This window comes from Camelus ferus, chromosome 5 (assembly GCF_009834535.1).
Source record: "Camelus ferus isolate YT-003-E chromosome 5, BCGSAC_Cfer_1.0, whole genome shotgun sequence".
In the NCBI taxonomy this organism is placed as follows: domain Eukaryota; kingdom Metazoa; phylum Chordata; class Mammalia; order Artiodactyla; family Camelidae; genus Camelus; species Camelus ferus.
In genome coordinates this window covers 56,887,672-56,901,422 of record NC_045700.1, presented here as the reverse complement: position 1 = coordinate 56,901,422, position 13,751 = coordinate 56,887,672, and the positions used below count along the sequence as shown (strand labels likewise).

The 13,751-nt window shown below is 35.3% G+C and overlaps 1 protein-coding gene across 3 annotated transcripts in view; it reads right to left on the bottom strand.

The window, feature by feature from the left end:
* ITGAV (integrin subunit alpha V) overlaps window positions 1-13,751 on the bottom strand; it is a 77,765-nt gene that overhangs the window by 24,345 nt on the left and 39,669 nt on the right. For all 3 annotated transcript variants that reach the window (XM_014563032.2, XM_006189240.2, XM_032479882.1), the window contains 8 exons: window positions 13,627-13,672; window positions 10,929-11,054; window positions 10,029-10,073; window positions 9,211-9,254; window positions 9,066-9,122; window positions 6,435-6,487; window positions 5,830-6,032; window positions 2,143-2,334 (listed from right to left, as the gene is read on the bottom strand). In XM_014563032.2, the coding sequence (XP_014418518.2) occupies window positions 2,143-2,334; window positions 5,830-6,032; window positions 6,435-6,487; window positions 9,066-9,122; window positions 9,211-9,254; window positions 10,029-10,073; window positions 10,929-11,054; window positions 13,627-13,672 (766 nt within the window). The remainder of the gene's footprint in view (window positions 1-2,142; window positions 2,335-5,829; window positions 6,033-6,434; window positions 6,488-9,065; window positions 9,123-9,210; window positions 9,255-10,028; window positions 10,074-10,928; window positions 11,055-13,626; window positions 13,673-13,751) is intronic.

The following is a 13,751-nucleotide window of genomic DNA, read 5'->3' as shown; positions in this document are numbered from 1 at the left end:
TCTTTTTAATGGATTCTTAGTGAAAATCAGCAACAATAAGGAAGTGTATGCTACCCAAACACACATACCCCAAAGGAAGAAGCTCTACAGATGCCTGTAGATTTCACAATTTCATTGTAAAGTGTCCTTTTTTTTACTTTATTTATTTTGTTTCAAAAACAAAGCCAAACCAAAAAAGCACATTACATATACAGTTCACCCTTGAGCAACATGGGTTTGAACTGGACAGGTCTACTTGTAAGTGGATTTTTTTCACTGAATACGTACTATAGAACTACACAATCTGAGGTGGGCCGAATCCACGGAACCGTGGACACAGAGGCCCAACTGTAAAGCTAGTTACACGTGGCTTTTTGACTGCAGACAGTCGGCACCCCAGCGTTCACAGTAAGGGTCAACTGTGCTTAGGACACTCAGAATGTCAGCAGATGCACCCAAATCAACAAGGACAGAATGCATTTGTTTTTATATGTAGCTGGTATCACTGGTTGACAATTTGGTAAAAATGAAATCAGAACTCTATCCCCTAGTATACCCAAGCTAAATTTGATGAAGCCCTTTCTAAGAAGAAAAGTCCATGGGAAACCATAAAGACAGGCAGAATGGACTACATATAAGTTAAGAATTTCTTTATGCTCAAAAAGAAAATGTGACAAAACAGAAATATATATGAGTTGAGGAGTTAATATCTTCAATGTTCGAGGTACATTTTTTTAAAAAAATGAATGAATGAATGAAGGAAAAGAAAAACATTCCAATAGAAATGGAAAAAAAAGATATAAAAAGGAAATTCACAAAAGTAAACATAGGTATGCAAGTAAACAAAAATGCTTATTATCCTCACTAATAATTCAAAACCATAAAATTAAAACAAAATAACATTTTCCACCTATCATATAGTTTAAAGTTATTTTAAAAGAAATGAAGATGACATCCAGTGTGGGTACAAATGTGGGAAAATGAGTGATCATTTGGTGAGTGCTTAAAAAGTTGCAGAACCTTCTTTTGTAGGGAATGGGATTATAATTTGACAATGTGTAACAAGAGCCTTAAAAAAAAAGTACGTATCTTTGACATAGCAATTCTGGAATTTTGTTCTAAAGAAATAATCAGAGGTATGCGTCTGAATTATATACAAGGATATATATGCCCTAAAATAAGGTTAAAGAAGATATGACACAGATATTTGATAGAATGGAAAACATCAAGCTTCAGAAGAATCATATAACATGAGGAAATATTCCTGATGCTTTAAGTGAATAAAATATGCAATTAACAGTGCATAAAGTATAACTCTACATTGTTTAAAAACGTGTGTGAATGCATTGAAAAAAAGAAAGCATATTGAAAGGTATGCTTTGCTGTATTTTCTAAAAGTTCTATAATAAATATATTGCATTTATAACAAAAATTCTTAAAATAACACTAACATAGATGAGAATTAACTTTATGTCCTATTTCTAAAAGCACTTCAACATACTTGTATATTGAGCTCATTAACTGTTTCAACAACAAAGGTAATTAAATTTCTGCATTATGTTTTCTTTAAACAATATATCCATTACAATCCTAGAGCCATTAAAATATTCCAAAGTATAAAAGAGCCAGAAAAAGGCCTCACTTCCTATACTGGCACAAACCAGCAGGCAACTTTGGGCAAATTACCTTTCTCATGCAGAAAATGGTATAATAATGAGCTGAGCTAGCTTACACTCCTCACCAGTCTTACTAGAAGAATTAAGTGAGATAGCATATTTTTTAAAAAGTCACAATGATTAGTGAAGTCCATAAAAATTCTAGATCAATAAAAACAAAAAAAGGTTTTAAAAACTGAGACTGAGCTTCTGTTTACAACAGCTTCTACAACATTTCCCCCTGACATTTCATTACCGATTTCAAGACAATAAAAGAAGAAATTAAAAGTAAGTGTTTTGTATGGGACACTTCCAAGAAAGAGCTGTCTGTGCTTTGTTTCCCCTTGAGTGATGAGAGCAGTGCCTTGAACAACAGCAGGGGCTTAAATAATACTTGAAATGTTGAATTGAAATGATTTAATAACATCAATCAAGAGAACAGTAACTAATGCTACTTGCTCTTAGGACTGAAAAATCTAAGAAGCTCTCCATATTTCTAGGGAAGCACCTGGATATCCGTTCCTGTCTATGTCCGTGGCTCCTTTCATGGAATAGCCGAAGCTCGGTGGCATGCTCCGGGCAGCCCACTTTCCTTCGAGGATCTGAGACGGGACCGCATTCAAGCCTGTGGGTCTTCCGTTGAAAATATAAACAATTCCTTTTTTATCTTCACCCCCATATGGAGCAGCAATTGCAATATCTGTGGGTGAGAGCGAGGAGATGGGGAGAAGTGAGAAGTTGGGGAGGGGGAGGAGGAGGAAGAAGGGAAGAGGGAAGGAGGGTGAGAGGAGGGCCAGGATGGAGAGAAGGAAATCTTAGAACTCATTTACGTGAAGATCTTAATATTACAGAAACCACGCATCATGATAAATATAGACTCAAAGTTCAGTAGGGTCCTCTTAACTCAAAAGCAACAACCTAATTCAAGGAGATTCAAGCAAAACTGTGGAAAAGACACTAATTTGGAGCCCGATAACCTTGAACAAATGATAATCCTCTGGACCTCAAATGCCTCGTTAAAAATCAAGGGGAGGGGACATGTCAAAAGATTTATTTAAGGTTGATTCTCGCTCTCAAAATTCTAATTTAGTGGGGTATGGTTTTCAGTTTTTTGGGAGAAGTCAATCTGGCTCAGAAACTTGAAAGCTCTGACTTCATCTCTATCTTGCTCAATTTACATTGAAATGAAGTAAACAAACAAGAGTTTGAAATTCTTACAAACAAAAACAAAATACCAAATGGTCACTGTGACCTTTCCTAACTAAAATATATCACAAACACTATCAATGTTAATATTGTGTCACCTTCCTTCTTAAAATCTTTCAATTATTTCCCAAAATATTTACGTGCGACCTGGTTTGCCCAATCATCACCCTGGCCTTTTTTTCTGTTTCTTAAACTCACTGAGCTAGTCCCCACCTCTGGATGCTGTTCCCTCTGCCTCAACAGCCTTTGCTCTAGAGCTTTTCAAGCTCTGCTCCTTCTGTTTGTCCAAATCACAGATCAAGCGTCTTCTTGTCAGAGAAGTCTTCCAGGCCATGCTATGAAGCAATGCACTCTCCCTCTCTGTCTAGGCACCCCCTATCACATTATCTTGCCTTTTTTTTGTTTGTTTCAACCCACAGCCTTTATCACTATCTGAATTTCCCTTTTATGTGTTTTTCTCTATGGCTCCTCCACAAAACATGAATTTCATGAGAGCAAGGATGTGTCCATGTTGCTCATGACAGCCACTGTGTACCAGACATTCACAATGCCTCAATTTCCTTGTATCCCCAAACTGTTTTCAGCCCCCTTCATGCCACAGCCCCTGAGACAGCAAAGACACCTTGGTCCCTCATCTTTTCTTTGAGACCAGTATGCCCACAAATATCTCAACCATTGTGATGACTACATTCTAGTGTTTACTTGTTCACATTAAACTTGCCCCTACTGACACTAAATTCCTATGGACAGGATCTAAGCTATGCTCTCATTTTTAGCACTTACAACAGTGCTTCACCTGCAGTAAGCACCAACCAGGAATCTGTTATCCTTAAATAAAAAAGCAGTATCTAAATTACATAAGAATCCTTCTTTATGCTTTAAGTTTCAAAAGATAAAATAACTTCTAAATTGACATGCGGATTAAGAAACTTTCATTAAAATACAATTTTTCAAGAGAAAGATGGCCCTACTGTTGAGAGATGGTTTTTAAAAGTTATCTTTACTCTTTCTAAACCTTCCATTATTTATACATTCTAATCATCTTTTCTCTTGGCTGGTATCTGTCTAGTCTGGAAAGTCCTACTTTTTCATGCAATCAATTCCTTCCTTTGATCATTTTAGTTTCCCTTTTCTGTGTTTTATCCCCCTCTGCCTTTCTGGATAAGCACTGATGAAAACTGCATGTAACTGTGAAATGTAACTTTACTGTTTTGCTTTCAGTATCCCCCTTGATGATACCTAGGGTTTTCCTAGGGGGTGTAGGTGGAAAGGGAGGAATATAGGAGCAATGGCATAACAAAGGGTCAATGTCATCAGGTCTGAACAAGGAAATGATCCAGGTTATAACTAACACTTTTTTACATATATAAACTATAGATACATATAAACTATAAATATATATACACATATATAGCTACATAAATACAGCACAGATCATTCTCTCCTAAAGACATTATCATTCACAATCTACTACTTGGGACAATAAGACCCCAGGAGAAACTTTGGGAAAACAAAATCACCCTCTGTGGTTATCTATCTCTAAAAGTAAAATCTCTCTGTAAAATCACTGTAAAACTTCAATATTCTAAAAGTAAAATCTCTTTGTAAAATCGTTGTAAAACATCAATATTTTTTAGCTGTCGTTACTTACAATTGTGTTCACGACAATACATTTTAATAAAAATACAGAAAGCAGGATGAGACTCTGTCTGGATCATGACACTAAAGAAACAATCTTCAAAGGGCTGGAATATTGTCAAGCCAAGGTGACAGCAAATATGTCCAGGCTCCCCCACAGAGCCTGGAGACAGGCTCAGTTACAGCAAAGAACTTGTTAACGTTATCCAAGGCAGAACCTCAGGTTCGGCCCTGTGTTTTCTGGGTAGTTTTTGTTTTCAGTGAGTAATGACTCGGTCTGTTCTATAATACTCTTTTCAAGTTCTATGTTGAACTTCTCACTAGAGTTGCATTTGATTTATGTTAAGTTCTCTTGGTAGTAAAAATCTTTCACAGTATTTTAGGAAGCAAAATGTCCCCTTGAATAGATTTTTTTACTAACAATGCAAACTTCCAGGGTCAGAAAAGACATTTTCAGTACATGACATAAAACCACCCACGAGGCAGGAGTGGAGGCTTGAGGCCAAACATTTTCCTTTTTTTTTTTTTTTACCGCTTGAGAGATTTGAGAGTTATTTGTATTTTTGAAGTTTTCTTCTTAATTTATAACTTTATTTACATTTTAAGAGGCAAATCCCTATGTACTGTTGATTATACAAACAAACCAACAGTGCAACTCTCTGTTCTGTGATTTCTAGAAAAATTTTTAACAGTATTCTTTAAAAAAGAAAAATAATCATAGTAATTTGTAATCTAAATTTCATTCTATAGTAGAAACCAACTCTGGTTTTTAAAGATATCGATAGCTACTAATTAAACTATTAAATTTTTTATTTAATAATTTATATTAGTTTTATACTATTATAAAATAATGAGCTTATCTTTTTACTTGTCCCCATGAAGGGAGATATAGCCTCCCTCAGAATATTCTGGACAACCACAACAAAGTTGTGACTTCAAAAATATTAATGGCAAATTATACCTTTGAGGGAGGCACTAGGGTCAGCATTGCCTTGACAACGTGCCTGGGAGCGTTTTTGACACTTGTACCCAAATGGACAGCAGAGGGCACTGCTGCTAAGCAGGACAGAGACAGAAAATCACCAGCTCATACTGGGCTCCCTGGGAATGCAGGCTCCTTACAAAAATTAACCACTCTGACATCCTAATTGGAAGCTGCATGAATAATAACTCATGAGAATTAATTTTTGAAAATGTTGCTCTAATTTCTAAGGAAAAAGAGCAGCCTGTCGTTTAACCTGTCACTCAAAATCCTTCTTTCTAGGAAGAAGGTTTGCACGAGTAAATTCTACAGGACTTCTCCCGGTGGACACAAAATCAGGGACCCACAGTTGCTAAAATCTGATCTTACCATTGAAGCCGTCCTGGTCCAGATCTCCCAAAGGAGCTATGGCACTGCCGAACCTTGCAAAAACCTCAAACCCATTCAGCTTGGTCGTCTGGAAGTCTCCCGAAGCTCTTTGCAGAGACACTGAGACCTGCCCCACCTCCTGGAGTTTGCCGTCAGAACCACGATCCATGAAGAGAGGTGCGCCAATAAACACATCTGCGTAACTAAAAGAACAGAATCTTCTTCACCAAAAGCGAGATCAAATCCATGTGACTATTAACAATCACTCTTTCTTTTTGAAACTCAAATTTTCCTCTTTCTACATCTCTCCCAGTCACATCTGAAATGATCATTTCTAGTTCAAACCTTCCTTCTGTTCTTTTAAGAAACTATAAGTAATTCATAAAATTACTTTATTCCTTCATATGATAAAAGCTATTGAAAGAAATTATGAACAACATAAAGATTTTCTAGTATTTGTGATAAAGTTGTTTCAAAGTAGTTCCTTAAAAAGAAAGACTAGCAGGAAGGGGACAGAGAAACAGGAAAAAAAAATGTTTAGTTTTAGTACAGCGTTCATAAACACAAGAGGAAAACTGTTTCTGGAAACATTTTTTTAAACTTACTCATCCCCATTAATGTCAGTGGCAGCGACAGAAAATCCAAAATATGCAGCCATCTGGATAATAAGATGAAAATGAAATGTTTACATTTCACCCAACTAGTTTAAACAATTAATATTTGTTACATATTTATCAAATAGAAAGGGCTAATTTTTTTTCCTCTGCATATAGTGCTTCAATCTAAATTTCTTCTTTTGTTTATTCTACCAAAACAATGACAATCAGGTAATGAAGCTTGTATACTTCCCTAGATTTATCAGCAAAACACAGCCCATGTATATCATTTCAGTGTCTTCAACACATGCCATTTAAGGCCATATACAATCAGGGCTCCTTCTGAGCCCCACCTACTATCTTCCTTCCTCTCTACCACCCAAACATGCCAGACAGACATACTATCAGAAAGACACATGGTCACAACAGACATTTCCATTGAACCCAAGAAGTTTTTAATGTCTAGGCAGTAAAGATAATAAAAACAATTATTAATAGGTCATAAATAGCTCTCCCTATGTGAAACAACTACAATTCTAAAGAAATTACTGTTTAGAAAGACAAAGAATGGAGTTCATTTTTGTTTCATGTCTCAATCAATTACACGCCAGTGGTTTTGCCTTTGAATTACACACAGTGCAAATGCGTTTGGGTTTATCATGGGCTTGTTTTGCAGAGGGGAAGGAATGTCCTCTCCCCCACCACAGAAGACTGCTGGCCATCAAAGACAAAGCAGTCTGGCTGGAAGTAACTGTGAAAAAGCAAAGTTCTAAAGAGATCCCAACATGCAAAACAAAACTAGGAAAGGTGACAGAGTAAAGATGAACTAAAGCGGGGGGAGGGTATAGCTCAATGGAAGGGTATGTGCTTAGCATGCACAAGGACCTGGGTTCAATCCCCAGTATCTCCGCTAGTAAGAAAGAAAGAAAGAAAATTAATCACCTCCCCTCCAAAAATAAACAAGCAAAAAAAGAAAAAGAAAAATTAAAAAAAAGAAAAGATGTACTAAGGTGAAGGATGAGTCAATAAATTTAAAAAAAGTAAAATTAGCAAAGCTTCCAAAATTTGATTAGCTGAGCTATCAGGAGGGAATGATACGGGAGACTGCTACATTAATCTATTTCGGGTTGATGCAGTGTAACTGAGAAAATTAAAGGCTTAGTCTGTGTTCAATCACAAGGTCAGAGCATATGTAATAAAGTGCACTGTATTTGGGGTACCACATTTTTGTCCTGGGCACTTTTACTGAAATGTTTTCCTTTGACTCTCACCACAACTCCATGAGGAAGCTATAGTATCCCTATTTTTATATGCGAGCCACCCGACTGACAGGGGTAAAGAAGTTGTCCAATGCAATAAGACTGAGTATGGAGAGCCCAGGTCCATCCAAATGCAAACCCTGGGCTTCCCCCACAGCAAAGCTGAGGATGCACAGAGAAAGCATCATGGACTGCGTACGACATGATCCAGAGACACATGTGGGCATCTGACAAGAGAAGCTGTCAGAAGTGAAGAAGTCACAGCAGCACATAGGGGTAGCCACCCCTGCCACAACCCTAACAGCCTGTCAACTGCAGGCCACCCCACACTGCGTGTCAACCCCAACTGCCATACAAATGGGAAGAGGTTCCTGGGAACCTCAAGTCTGTTCCCCATCCTATCAATCCTCTTGCAAAGCCCAAAGGTCTCAGCTGAACAAGAAGTCAGCTTGAATCCCAGATCTGCAAACCAGGAGATGTTTTTTCTCCATCCACTGATTAATTTTCCCTTTATCATCAGAGGCATACCTCAGAGATACTGCGGGTTCAGTTCCAGGCCTCCGCAACAAATCGAACAGCCCAATAAAGCGAGTTACAGAAATTTTTTGGTTCCCCAGTACATATAAAAGTTACCTTTATACCATATTATAGTCTATTAAGTGTGCACTAGCATTGTATCTTTAAAAAAGTACGTATCTTAATGTAAAAATACTTCATTGCTAAAAAATACTAACCATCATCTGACAACTCAAGGTTGCCACAAACCTTCAATTTGTAAAAAACGCAGAATCTGTGAAATGCAATAAAATGAAATGCAATAAAACAAGATATGCCTGTACTAACTTATCATTTAATTATTTGAGACATACAATACAGCATATTATAAAATGCCTGTAATTGTAGAGAATGTACAATTCTAGTACTTTAAAGTACTAATTTTTAACTGAAGAATATTTTATTTCATGTAGTACAAATGAAGTTTACTTATAATATCTATAATAAACACATCTGTGCCATGCTGTGTTTTGCATCTAATAAAATTAAAAGCCATAAGTCCTTCTTCTAAAGAGAAGCTAAAGTTATCAGCAAGGAAAAAAAATTTTTTTTAATTTTGTCTGTGTGCAATTTGATTTTATATTCCCTTAAAAAAAATCCAAGCTATTATGGCAATTACAAGTCTTTACTTAAACAAATCACTTTGGTTAAAACAAAAATGAAATATTTAAAGCCTATTTTATATCTATGTCAAATATTAAACCAAAAGTTGTTACATATTGAATACTAAACCATGAGAATATTACCAAGAAAAGTTTTAAAGACATTAGGAAGTGCCAGTGTTAAAAAACACTGGAGGGAGAAAAAAAACACTTTAAAAGCATACCTGCTCACCAGTAAAATTATGTAAAGAGGACATGTTTTTCCCGTCATAAATATACACCTGTGAAGGAAAAACAAAGCATATGAAATAGAGAAAAATATAAAATAACCCAGAGATTTTTTTAGAAAACACCTTTAAACTTTCCTACCATCCCCAAAGTCCTCGCTGCTCTCGGAACTCCTGAAACAAAGTCTGAAAAGAAAAAACTGAATTACTTATTTTTAAGACCAGTATTGGAAACTGCAGGAGCAAGTGACAATGTGGGAAAGCTTTGTTTTGTTATTTCAGTAGACAATAAGAGATTCTAAAAACTTGATAGTCTATGATAAATGACCCTAGCATTTTTTAACCACTAAAACAAATCTTTACAAAATATAGATTGTTGAGGACCTAAAATAAATGCATGTGTGCCCTCAAGGTATCTGCAATCTTGTTAAAGAGAACAGGCAAGAGAAAAGGGCTTAAGAATGAAGACAAGCTGCATGTACAGTAAAGAAAGATAATACAGAGCAAAGTGAAAGAGGGTAGAGGCAGCAGTAGCACAGAGATGTGACCAAAGTCAGGTAAAGTCCAGGATCCCCAGAGTGGGCTCTCAGGAAAGATGGAAAGACAGACAGAGGATGGGTAATGGCCTTACAGACAGAGTCCAGAAGGCTACAAATTTTGTGCCTGAAGAACAAAGAAACTACTAAACTGTATCTCTCCAGGAGAACTCAAGCTGCTGAAAAGCAAGAAGGAAGGAGCTGAAGAAATAACCCTAAGTGTCGCGGGCTGGAAGGGAATAGACGGGAGGCCACTGCAGCCCCAGCCGCCTTGGCTGCTGGAGAAACTTTACTACAGACCAAGGTCAATTTCAAAAAAAAAAAAAAAAATCTTGAGTTGGTGAAATTTTCAATGCCACTTATTTCAAAAGCTTAGTCTAAGTTTTTTAAAAAAAGGACTAAATATAGTTCAAGGGTATCATACCATCTACGCCATCACCGTTGAAATCTCCGACGGCCACTGAGTAACCTAAAGGGGAACCAAAGGTAAAACACTGTCAGGGCAGGACTGGTTATCTTCTGCATCCGTGCTGCCTGAGCTTTCCCAGAAAGTATCGTCAACTAGTTCCTTTAATTATATAATATTTTGTCCCCTAAGGATAATAGAGTCATATCTGTATGATAATGGAGTTAAATACCCAAATGGTATATATCTCAGTTAGAAAAACCAGAATGTCTAATCGGCTTTACAAAGGAGTCAGTTAAAAACAGGGTAAACTTGCAATGCATCATAAAGGAGCAACAAATAACGCTTTTTTCAATCAGCAAAATACTATTCCTGTCACGTATACTTGGTTTAATGAATAAGAGAAATTTAAAGAGAGAGAACTGAAGTTAATAAACCCCAAAGACCAAAACCATAGTTTAAGACAGTGAATAAGAAAAAGTTCAGGAGTCAGACTGCCTGGGTTCAAATCTCAGAACAGCAAGTTATAAGTGAGGGACTTTAGGCAAATTATTTGCCTCTCTGGGCCTCACTTTATCTATAAAATGGGAGTAATAACAGTACACTTTCATAGACTTACTTGGAGGAGTAAATGAGTTAGTACAGATTAAGTACTCAGAACAATGCCCACGATGCAGTAAGCATACCTCAAAGCTCTAGTATTATTATCACTGTGTAAAAATCATGCTTTTCAATTTTTGTTAAAACACAACATAACCCAAGTACTCAACAACAATCTGAAATTCTATATTCCTCATATTTTAAGAAAATGTTCATCTATTTCACGTAAAAGATTTTCCTACTTAAGGTAGCTTATGCAAATACAGGACAAATCTACCACAACTCCAGAAAATGAATCTGTATTTTGATTTTACCTACCCAAATAACTGTCATCAAAAATTGCTTGTGCAGTCCGAGTTGCTAACTGGTTATTATACTTGATGCTGTAAACTTTAGGGTCATATTTAGATACAATTTCTGCTACTTGATCCGAAATGAGCTGACCTGGAAGAAATATAAAAAATAAATGATAATTTGAAATGAGTTGACCTAAAAAGATATATAAAATAAATGATAATTTTCTAATGGGAATTTTATGATTCAGACAATAGCACCTGCATCAAAGAAAAGAGATTAGGTATAGATTTTCTAATTACCAGCCTCAAATAACTCTTCTTCATAATGCTAAATCTGACACTTAATTATTTTTTAAGTCACGATTATTTCTATTCAAGCTAGCACTCAAAATTAGTCTCTTCTAATAAACAAAAATTTATGAACATTGAATTTGTTTTAAGTCACTTAAAAAAAAATCAATGTTAAATAAATGGAATCATAAAATCAAGGGTCGTTTCCCAACCCAATCTATTAGAACTTGAAAAATCTACTGAAACAGTTACTTTTACCTTTATAATAAGGAAAATTGGTTAAACTGGTTTTTTTTTTTAAATGAGTTATTTGGACACCTTTACAAAGCAGCCTGAACGCATGGGTTCATTTTTCTTCAAAATCTTAAGTTATTAAGTACACAGGAAATTCAGACAACTACAGAAAAATCAGATGGCCTCCCTGCCCCAAAAAAGGTGGGCTGATTTATCAAATGCCATCTCCATAACATATGGAAAATAATTTCTTCATTTCTGCTTTTTCAGAAGGAAAATCATAATAGCCAAAGGTTTCAATCTTGTTCGAATGTTTCTAGTCACACAAGTTGAGTCTGTTGGGCAGAAAACACTTTCTGTCTGTGTCACTACTTTTTCCTCTGTGCCTAAACAAGACCCAGTATGTAGGAGGGATTCATTAACTATTTCTTGAATCAAGGAACACAGGAAAATTTATCATCCCTTTGGAATAAAACATCATTACCATTTTCTCTAACCTTACAGAGGTAATTCTGAGACCTATGGAAAAATTCATCGTAACGTCTTATCTATTCAGGGAGAAATCTGCTGATTTTATTCTTATTAAACAAAATAGTCTCTGCCCAGTCACTGAGTTTTAAGGTATATATTATATGCCATTTACAGCAGATCTCCAACGAACAGAATATTAAGTACCTATCCTAATTTATCGTAAGTACGAATGCATACAGACGTTGGGCAATACTCAAGGTATCAAAAGAAGTTGATTAAACATGTTAACAGCTGCTTCTTTTAAGGAGGCAAAGTTAATAAGGAGTCCTGACTGAGAAACACAAAAATCTATCTTTGATTCCCACACACGCTTTTCAGACCCTTCCCTCCCTTCCACTGAATGACATAACCTAAAAGTCAAGAAGAAAAATAAATCCACATTTTGTATCTAACTAGAAAGTATTGATATCTATTCTCTCATATGCAATTAGAGCCACTGTTTTTGTTTTTATTGTAAAACTGTAAAACAAGTATAATTTTCCCAAGTCATCTCAGTTTTTCAGTGGATGTATAATTCATATAAATCCAGAATTGTCCATTTTAGTTAGTATGTCTGTCATGCTGATCCCCGTCTTTGCCTGATTTTTCTCTTTTCATTTTCTCCTTTGCCATCTCTTTCAGCTTTTTACTTATTCCCATTTCTCATTCCTTCCCATTTTCCTTCCATCCTATTCTCCTTCAGTAAATCTGCTTCTTTAGTTTCCCTTTCTCTGAAGCAAAAGCATAGGTTTTCCTACAAAGAAGCAAGTAAAAAAAGCATAGTGCAGAATACAGATGTAAAATTCAGAATCAGGAAGTACTTGCAAATCAATATAGTCATAGGTTTTCCAGTTCTTACAAATACTGACAATGCTTGAATATCAGAAGGCCAAAAAACAAGAGTTCTGACCTGGTAAACTGGACTTTTTAGCAGAAAATAAACATATAGATACACTGACTAAATAAATAATTGTGTGTATCTAATGATAAAGAAACATAAAGTAAGCAAATAAACAGATACAGTTACCTACTTTCAATCTGTCAGCAAATAATGATCTGTTATACATTTGTTCAAATGGTAATTTTATTAGGCCTCCAAGAATGACTAAAAAATGTAGTGTTTAATCTTTACATGTCATCAATGCCAGTTTAATATATTCTTTTGAAACCTAAAAAGATTCTCTTTTAAAACCCCAAACACAAAGAAATCATTCTTGATGTCAGTGATTAACGAGAAAATAATGATTTAACTATTCTAATGAGCAAATTCAAATTACTTTTAAAACCATGAGCTTTTGGAAGGCCACAATTTATCTATTACAGATCAATTTCACACACTTCTTAATGCTTAATTACATCACTTCATCTAAAGTACAGAGATGGAGAAGTATATACCACAAACAATAAAAATTAATTATTTTAAATTACTTTATAATTTACTTTTTAAATATTCAGTTTATTTTCTACAAGGAATATATATATAATAGACATTATATATCATAATATGTTATTTTGTGTATATGATGTTATAGTCTTTTAAAAAAATATTGTATACAGATAATGATTATACATTTAAATTGTATTTTTTCATTTCTTTCTTTAAATAATTTGAAACATCTCATAGGCACATGGTAAGTCAGGTGAGTCTAAAGCACAGTTATTGGGTAATTTTAAGATTAACCTACCTTGCCAATAAAAGCTACCAGGACCACCAAGAAGTACTCTGTCAGCCTAGATTAAATCAAACAACAAAAAGATACATTATTTTAAAACAGGTAGCTTTATAAACTGAAAGCAAAGTAATAAACAT